The sequence below is a fragment of the Streptopelia decaocto genome (assembly GCF_964273445.1).
Source record: "Streptopelia decaocto genome assembly, chromosome: 5".
Taxonomy (NCBI): domain Eukaryota; kingdom Metazoa; phylum Chordata; class Aves; order Columbiformes; family Columbidae; genus Streptopelia; species Streptopelia decaocto.
The window spans coordinates 4,036,702-4,046,395 of record NC_138659.1 but is presented as its reverse complement, the minus strand read 5'-3'; the positions used below and the strand labels follow the sequence as shown (position 1 = coordinate 4,046,395).

The 9,694-nt window shown below is 53.4% G+C and overlaps 1 protein-coding gene across 1 annotated transcript; it reads left to right on the top strand.

Moving 5' to 3' along the window:
• The first annotated feature begins 3,295 nt into the window (after positions 1 to 3,295).
• On the top strand, positions 3,296 to 8,300 carry RPS8 (ribosomal protein S8). Its single transcript, XM_082053645.1, has 6 exons — positions 3,296 to 3,348; positions 4,185 to 4,291; positions 4,666 to 4,765; positions 6,144 to 6,319; positions 7,296 to 7,425; positions 8,137 to 8,300. The coding sequence occupies exons 1-6, from the start codon at positions 3,345 to 3,347 to the stop codon at positions 8,244 to 8,246; spliced, it is 627 nt and encodes a 208-aa protein (XP_081909771.1). The 5' UTR covers positions 3,296 to 3,344; the 3' UTR covers positions 8,247 to 8,300.
• Positions 8,301 to 9,694: the final 1,394 nt, after the last annotated feature.

Here is a 9,694-nt window from a genome sequence, read left to right as displayed (position 1 = left end):
GCAGCGGCGGCCACACGACCCGGCCCGGCAGCGAACCACAGGCCCGGCCAACCGCCACCAATTTAAACCCCGCGCGCCGGCGTGCCGCGGGGCCTACCGGGAAACACCGGCGGGGTGGACTACAACTCCCAGCGTGCTCTGCGCCTACAGCTCCCGGCGTGCCCTACGGCTCCCAGGAGGCGGGGAAGGCGCGCTGCCGCCCGGGGCATGCCGGGAGTTGTAGTTCGGTGCCAAGTGACGGTGGCTGGGGCAGGGCGGGACTGGCGGCGGCCCCTCCCGCGGGGGGCTGCGGGAGACCCCGGCCGCGGCGAGGTGCGGGAATGCCGGAATACCCGCCGCTGCCGTGCGGCTGAGTTACGGGGGAAGCTGGCAGGGGTGCGCAGCGGCAACAAAATGCGCTGATGTGTGGGGAAACGAGATGCGCGGTTCCAGCCACCAGGATGGTAAAGGAGGATCAATACTAACAGGGCAATCTGGACGGTCAAAGAAATAATGCTAACATGATTAGATCACAGCAAAATATAAAGGGCCTTGGATAGATTGTGCTGAAGTACGTTTCTCATAACGGTAAAGAGTTATAGCCCAGATTCATGAGAATGGTACCTGGGGCTGGGTGACCGCCCCAAGTGCATGGGATGTGCGAGTGTCCTTGGCCCCGGTCTGTGAATGAGCGGGAATGTAACTAAAACAAACATAAGTGTTGTGTGGTTTTAATAACAATTATTGGAAAAACATCTTATATAACATCTTAGTCTAAGCCTGTATCTGTAAATCTTATAAACTGTCGATGGCTACTAAAGAAGGCAGCAGCCTGGCACAGCTCTCTGCTCCTTCCTGATGCTCTGCCTGTGCGAGCATCTTTATATCTTGGTGCGTATCATTCCTAATCACCGCACCGATGTGCTTTCACACCTGTTATCTAGATAATATGTTCTATTCTTTAACCAATGAAGGGATAGCTCCACCGAAATGGAGCCTCAAAAAATTAATCGACACTCGTACTTGTTCCTCTCCACGGAAATCTTTAGTAAAAGGCGAAAGATTTATACGATCTGAAGAGAAACCAGAGTATACTGTCGATCCCACGCCCGCCACACCCGCTGCCTGTCCCACGCCCCACCAGTCACGGCGACGGACCCCGGCCCCACCGCTCCCGGCACCGCCGCCCCCGGCCCGACCCCACCGTGGGGAAAAAGCCGCGCAAACCGCAACAGCTCGGACCGGCGGCGGAGAGCGGAGCCGTGACGGTGCCCGTGAGCCGCGGTGCACCCTGGGTATGCAAAACAGCCGCACGCTAATGAGCGCACGCTAATGAGGCGGTGGAACCGGAGAGCGGAGCGCGTCAGCGCTGCCGCCGGTCCCGGGGCCGGTCCCGCAGCCGATCGCCTCCCCCCGGCTCCCTGTCGGGGTCTAACCCCAACCCGCAGCCGAGCACCACACGGCTGCTCCCTCATCGCCCACCCCCCGTGGGACGGGCCGAGAATCGGAACCGTAGAAGTGAGAAAGTCGTAGGTCGAGATATAAAGTGTTTAATAATTGCACCGAAACAGTAACAGTCTGCTACAATATTGGAACAAAAAGAGATACAAAAGCGAAAAGAAAATAGAACCTAAGGCAATGTGACACAAATGGAAACAATTGCTCAGCACCGCCCGATGCCAAGCGACCCTCAGCAGCGGCCCCCCCCGGGGTTTATTGCTGGGCATGACGTCATACGGCATGGGACACCCCCGGGGGCAGCTGTCCCCATTTCCACTGTTATCGCTACAGCATTGTCGCGCTGTCGCTTCCCACACCTCCCAGCAGTTTTTGCCCTTTTTAGATCTGTTTTTAACCAGTGAAGGGATAGCTCCACCGAAGTGGAGCCTCAAAAAATTGATCGACACTCGTACTTGTTCCTCTCCACGGAAATCTTTAGTAAAAGGCGAAAGATTTATACGATCTGAAGAGAAACCAGAGTATAACGGGTCTTCTCCCCGCGGACACACCGCCCTCCTATTGTCCCCATGTAGCACACGGCGACCCCCGTCGTCCTCGCCCGCTCGACCCTCCGCCGCCCCGGCCCCGCTCCCCGGTAGCGCACACGGCACGACCCCTCACCGGAGCCAAGCTGCCCCGCCGGAGCGGCGGGAACCTCTACGGGGGCAGCGCAGCTGGGCCGCGGTGCACCCTGGGTATGCAAATCAGCCAAAACACTAGGAAGTCGCACGCTGATGCGGCTCCCGCGGCCCGCCCCGCCGGGCACGGGCCGCCGTCCGGGGGGCGCGGGGCCTGTGGCGACCGTCCGGCCCCGCGGCGGGTTGCGGGCCCTGGGCCCTACATCCCCGGGCCAGGATCACAGAATATTGGGGATTGGAAGGGACCAGGAAAGCTCACCCAGTGCAATCCCCCCATGGAGCAGGAACACCCAGATGAGGTTACACAGGAAGGTGTCCAGGCGGGTTGGAATGTCTGCACAGAAGGAGACTCCACAACCCCCCTGGGCAGCCTGGGCCAGGCTCTGCCACCCTCACCGGGAAGAAGTGTCTTCTCAAATTTAAGTGGAACCTCCTGTGTTCCAGTTTGAGCCCATTACTCCTTGTCTTACCCTTGGTTGTCACTGAGAAGAGCCTGGCTCCATCCTCGTGACTCTCACACCTTATATATTTATAAACATTAATGAGTCACCCCTCAGTCTCCTCCAGCTCCAGAGCCCCAGCTCCCTCAGCCTTTCCTCACACGGGAGATGCTCCACTCCCTTCAGCATCTTGGTGGCTGCGCTGGACTCTCTCCAGCAGTTCCCTGTCCTGCTGGAACTGAGGGGCCACAACTGGACACAATATTCCAGGTGTGGTCTCCCCAGGGCAGAGCAGAGGGGCAGGAGAACCTCTCTGACCTACTGACCACCCCCTTCTAACCCACCCCAGGTACCGTTGGCTTCCTGGCCACAAGGGCCCAGTGCTGGCTCATGGTCACCCTGCTGTCCCCAGGACCCCCAGGTCCCTTTCCCCTACACTGCTCTCCAACACCTCGTTCCCCAACTTATGCTGGAACCTGGGGTCGTTCCTACCCAGATACAAAACTCTACCCTTGCCCTTGTTATATTTCATTAGGACGGATCTGGGCCAGGTAACCCCCCGACAATGCTCCTCTCCCTCCGCGGGCTGGAGTCGAGGGCCGCAGCGCTGACACGCTAAGACTCGGCCGCCGCCATCGCCCCCCGCGTCCCCTCGCCGCCGCCGCGTCGCCAGGCAACGGTGCACGCCCCGCGCTGGCGGTGGGGTGACGTCACTTCCTCGCGAGAGCTCGTCGCGCCAAACCGCCCCGTGAGCCTTGGCCACGCCTCTTTGTGCCAGTGCAGCACCATGGGTGAGTGGGGCAGCCGCCGGGCCTGGCCACTATCCGCCGCCATCCGCTCGCCGTGCCGCCGCTGTCTGCTCCTGCCGCTTACCGGGTGGCAGCGGGGGGTGCCGCCAGCCTGCACCGCCCGCCATTGGGGGCAGCCGCGACGGCACCGAGCTGCTGGCGGGGGGAGGGTGTCCAGGCCCAACATGGCGACCGGGTTGGGGGGGTGGGGGGGCGGACGAGCTCGCCTTCCTGCAGGCTCCGAGCGCTGAGCTCGCTCTCGGCATCTTCCGCAGAGACCCCTGCGGATGAGGTGGGACGCCTTCGTAGGGGACCCAGCAGGGGTGGGCGGTGGTCTTGGGAAAGATTTAGCTGGTGATCAGGGGCGTGTAGGGGAGGTGGGATGTGCTGGGGAGGTGGTCCCTATAGGGGACCCAGCAGGCTGGGTAGAAGCAGGGTTTGGTTGGGGTGTCTCATAATGTCTCAGTGTGCAGGTGGGGTGGGGGTCTCTTCTCTAGAGGACCTACCAGACCCAGCTGATCGTGTAGGGTGTTTGCTATAGGGTGACTGGCAGCTTAGGATGGGACACTTCCTATTGGTTCCCCAGCACATGAGGTAAATTGGGATGCTGCTCCCAAAGAGACAGCCATCAGACAGGGTGGAGGTGGCCTGTCTGCCTCCTACAGTTCTGGAAGGAAGGAGGTGGATCTGAGTATCAATGATGAAGCTTCTCTGACTGCTGCATAAGGCTGAGTGCACTGTGCGGATACCAACCTTGGAGAGCTGAGGACTCAGAGCCGTGATCTGTTATGGTCAGGTGGGCTCTGTGCCATCCTCTGACCACACTGATCTCCATTCAGGTATCTCCAGGGACAACTGGCATAAGCGTCGCAAGACTGGGGGCAAGAGGAAGCCCTACCATAAGAAGAGGAAGTATGAGCTGGGGCGGCCTCCTGCCAACACTAAGGTGGGTGATTTGGGGAGGGTGGTCAGTGGTTGTGTTTTTAGACTTGGGTTGCTGGTCTTGTGCTTTCAGAGACTTAAATATATGCTGTGTTTTGTGAGTGGTTAAATATCTGTCACTATAAAAGGTGGCATTTTCACCTGTGCCTGTGGGAAGGAGTGATATTTTTTGCAATAAGAGGCAATTGGAGTGATGAAACTTTCACCTTAGGTAGATGCAACAGACTGTTTTGGTCACTTACTGCATCTGCCAGTGCTGGGGTTTGTCATAGTTACACTGACCATGTTGCCTTCGAGCTTAGGACTTGGCTGGGCTCCTGCATGTGCTGTGCAGAGTTCCAGCACCAACAGCACCCTGGTGTTTGTGTCTGACCGCAGATTGGCCCACGCCGAATTCATACAGTGAGAGTTCGTGGTGGAAACAAGAAGTACCGTGCTCTTCGCTTGGATGTTGGCAACTTCTCCTGGGGTTCGGAATGTAAGTGCATTGTAAGCCTGAGGTGTTTGAAAGGAAAAGTATTTTATAGCTGTGCTGATCTCCAGTGCTGCTACAGACTAGAGGAAAGGTGATACAAGCTTAGATGTGTAGGCTGGGTTTGAATTTGCTGTGCTGGGTCTGAAGGAGCATGCATCATGATGATAACTTTGACCTTATGTGGCCTTGGGAGACTTGAATGTCTGCTAAGTTCACAGTGATTGGAGTGTCATAGTTACACTGAGTGACATGCTCATGTTACCTTTGACTGGGGTGGGGGAACTACAGAGGCATTAAAAAGCCGTAAATGTGGGTTGTTCTTCATAAAAGCAACCTTTTTTTGTTTAGTGATGAGCACTTAACTGAAAGTTAAATGATCCTGTACAACAGAGGAAGGTCTTGAGGATTTTTCTGAGAAGGGGCGGCCCTAGGGCAGTGTGACACTAACAAGCGCAGTTTACTTCCTGCTCCTGCTTTGCTAAGCAAAAGCAAGAAGCACAGAAGCAAGAGGAGAATCTGTTTTAAACCCTTGAGCAAGGTGGGGTTTTTTTGAATTACAAGTTGAAAACCATGTAACTTGAGCCTAGGCCTGATCAGTGTTACTCAGTATGATGTTAAAACTAGCAGTTAGTTCAGTGACCAGTGTGGTATGTGGGAGAAAGGATTTGTCTTCTCGGTCATCGCAGAGCATTGTATGTACTGTGGTAAGTGCTGTCATTCATAAGCAGCGTTACAGAATTGAAAGGACTGTGCGAGCCTTGCAGAACAAGGATGAGGTACGTGAGCAAAGAGAAAAAACCTGTCTTGTGCCTGGCCTTTGCATACGCGGAGGGCTGGCACCTGCTAAACAGTCAAATCTAGTAGCTAATCCTGAATGCCTCAGGTGAGTCTTGAAGGCTGAAAACACCAGATTCTCCTTTTGATTTAGTCATAAGCTCTCATCCTATAAAAAAGATTTCTAGTACGTATTGCAGAGCTGTCCTGCTCGACACAGCTTAAATCAGTAACTCTGGGAAGCGTGTAACAGGATTGAGCCCTGCATGCGGTTTAGTTGGCATCTGCCAAGGCATCTTCAGTAAAAATTTATTTTTTAACATTACTCAGTCTGATCTGAGATTAGTTCCGGTGAGGCCACAGATTCCAGTCTTTCATCTGGGATCAATCATTTTCCAGGTGAAGGCCTCTGTCCTAGCAGCAGAAAGTTGGACTGATGAAAAACAGATGCATTTTTTAGTTCCATTTAAGTCAGCGCACGGAAGTTGGAGGATACTTGGTTGTGCGATAAGCATGAGGTGGTTTTGGTGTATGTGTGAGATGCTGTGGACTGTATATTCAGTTGTCTGGTCCCTGTAGGTTTGAACTCATACTCTTCCTTTGAAAGGCTGCACTCGCAAGACCAGAATCATCGATGTTGTCTACAATGCTTCTAACAATGAACTGGTGAGGACAAAGACCCTGGTGAAGAATTGCATCGTTCTCGTTGACAGCACCCCGTACCGGCAGTGGTATGAAGCCCACTATGCCTTGCCCCTTGGACGCAAGAAGGGTGCCAAACTGGTATGTCTGGTGTTGTCATTGTCATTTTGATTCCTTGCAGAGAGTGGAGTCTGCCCTGCTAGAGGCACTTAACCATCGGGAGTGCGCAGTGCCTGCCAGAATAGCACTGGGTACCCGTCAGTGATCACAGTGGTTGTCTGGGCTGCGTTCCTGTCGATTCCTGAGACAAGTCTGGCTCTGTTAATGGAGAGTTCAGTACCATGGAGCTCTCTCGGAGGCATTGCACCCGTTTGTGCACAAGGACCTGCAGGTCAATCTCTTTGGTCTTCTAATGATGATACCTTTGTCCAGTTCTGCTACTGAAGGGAGAGTGATGACATTTTATGATGCTGAGGAAGACTTTGCAGGTCAGGTCCTTGTGCTGGGGAATGATTGCTGAGAAGCTTGTGAATTGCTAATGAAATTTCAGCTTGCTTTTAAGTGTTTTCAAACTATCAAGACCCATTGCCTTTAGTTTTGCTCAAAATGCAAACCCCAGGCTGCTAGAAGGTATTTAAATCCCTCTGTGTAGCATTCGGCTTAACATTGTCTCATTGCATTAAAACCAAATCAGTTATAGCTGAGCACTATGCAGGTCTGAAGCACAGGGAGAGCTTCTAACCTGTCTGCCAGGACTTGCACCACACCCAAGTGCTTCATGATGTCTGGAGAGAGAAAGAATATTCACTTTTTGGAGGAGAATTAAGTCATCAAGGAAACCTTTGCAGTTTCATTTGTCTTAAGAACGCCCTTCCCTAGGGCACCCTGCTTTATTGTCGGCAGTGACTCTAGTTAGCAACGTTGCATTTCTTGGCCTCAAAAGTAAAACGCAGCACCTGACTCTGTGCGGCTAAAGTATTTGTACCTTTGGAAGGTTTTACTTGGGAAACACAGTACAGTGCTGAGAATACAAGTGTCTCATGATGAGTGGAGACCACCTGCTCTAGCAGAAGGTGGCCATATGCTTGAGCTTGTCTTTGCTTGTGGTCTTTTTTAGACTCCTGAAGAGGAGGAAATCCTGAACAAGAAGCGTTCAAAGAAGATCCAGAAAAAATATGATGAGCGGAAGAAGCATGCCAAGATAGCAAGTATTCTTGAGGAGCAGTTCCAGCAAGGAAAGTTACTTGGTGAGTCCTTGGCAGCATTAATGTGGGTGGAGATAAGGAGTCAGGGCACAAATGAGGTGCCAGAGCTTGCTCTTGGGATCATTTAAAGTTCTACTTGCTGAGATAAATCCAACTGCAGGATGAAAGCGGTGGGGTGTTCTGCATACCTGCGGGCATATCTTCTGGGTCTTAAAGTAGCTTGTTGTTTTATCTTTGGAGATACCCCACTTCTGACAGGAAGGGGAAACCTGTTTCTGGAGCTTGAATTGCTACATGTCCCAGCCAGGCTCCTGGACTTGGTCATTGCTGGTTGGCCTTTGAGAGAAATTACGGGGCTTGAGACTTGCAAAATGAGCAAAGGCCCGTGGGCCGCACTGTGTGTCAGAAAAATGTCCTGCAAACATGTAAGAGCTTTGACCGGTTCTGAAATAGTTCCGTTTTCTGAAGTCTTCTGATGATGAGACCTTTGTCCAGTTCTGCTACTGAATCTGAGCGATGACAGTTTGGAGATCTGAAGAGGACTTCATCAGGGACTCAGTCCAGCAGAGCAGGTCCAAGAGCACAGAACCTGTGGGGGAGGTACTGCAACCAGCAGTGAACTGGTGTATCTGTTCCTGATAACGTGCTCATCCAGGCTTTTGCAGGGAGGCTGCGTGGAGTGTTTTATTTCACTTTGTGTATATACTGAGGTAGCGAGTTATTAAACTTTAACTGGATGACTTCTCCTTGCAGCCTGCATTGCCTCCAGACCTGGACAGTGTGGCCGAGCTGATGGCTACGTGTTGGAAGGCAAGGAATTGGAGTTCTACTTGAGGAAGATCAAGGCCAGAAAAGGCAAATGAATAAAAACTACTCTGCTGAGAGAACTAATAAAACCAAGATTCTACTACAGTAAAGGGGTTGTGTGCTTGTTTGTGTGTGTGTGTGTGAGGGGGATGCTCATGTAGCTCCTCCTGCTTGTAAAGTGTGAGAGGAAGGATCTCTCCTGGAATCCCTGAGCAGTTTTATGTCTTCAGGCAAGCTCTGACCCTGTGTGCCCTTGACTAAAACATCTCCCTGGGTTCTAGGACAGTAACTCAATGCACCAAGTGGGTCTGGAAAAGAGATGTCAGACTTGGCTCAAGTGGAAAATTTCCAGTACTGGTAACCTGCTTGCTGGGGGAAGATGGAAATGTCCGTGTCCCCTGGAATTCTGACTTCCTGGGAGCTGCTGGGGTCTGGCTGGGCACGTATCCCCATTTTCCTGTGATGGAAGATGCTGTGCTGCCCCAGGAGAGGGCTGTCCAGGGAGCAGCGCTGCTTTTCCTAGACTGCATTTGTGCTAAATCTGGCTGAAAAGGTGTCTCCTACACCTCCAGCCTCTGCAGCCGGTATCTGCTGCCTCGGCTTTCCAGATCACATGTGCTCACACCCTCTGGTTCAGGCCGGCAGCCCCTTTTGCTGTTGCTTGGTGTTTCCCACCTGGTTGTATGATTGTCCTCAGAGTCTGGTATCTTCTTTTAACCAACTTGCCTGCACTGCTTCAGTGACCAGCTGGTCTTCCCCTGGCCTCCTTGGTCTTGTAGCAGTGCAAGAGAAATTCCTTCTAGCAGAAGGGCCAGGCTCTCGTCATGGTCTGTCCCTTTCGAAAGCTGGGTACAAGCTCCAGCTTTCTGCCCTGTCACTTGTGGGATTGGAAAGCTGAACAAAAAGAGCCTTTTTCTGGATGTGGTGCATGAGATGTCATGCCTTGGATCTCAGCATCTATTAGTAGCTGCCAGATGCTTTGTGGAGGTATTAGGGGGAAGTTAGGAGCCCACCTAAGGGCTGGTCCCAGGGCGGTGGGGCAGCCAGACTCACCCACCTCCTGCCTGCCAAGTGGACACACTGCACACTTTACCCCGTATATATTTTTTAAAAAGCCTCATTTATGCACAGGAATACCCGGGTGCAAGGCAGACTGCCGACAGCCACAGCTTCACAACTTTTAGCTCAGGACTGAAGGAGATTGTTCCTGAACACTTTAAAGATTTCCTGTGATGTGCCTTGGCTGCCGTGTGTGGCAGCAGGAGGTGCTGGCAGGCCCGGGTGCCCTGGGCGGTACAGGTTCATCCTGCCTGGCTGGGAGGGAGCCAAGGAGGGGTCTGTGCCATGGAAGAAGAGACACACCAACCGCATCAGAAATCAGTCCCTGTTACCCAGGTGGCCCCAACAGGGCGGTTATAGTTGTGCTGTGGTGGGTGTGCAGGGGGTCTGTGCTCACACAGGCACTGAGCCCAGGCGGGTGCACGGGGCTGCGCTTCCGGAGTCC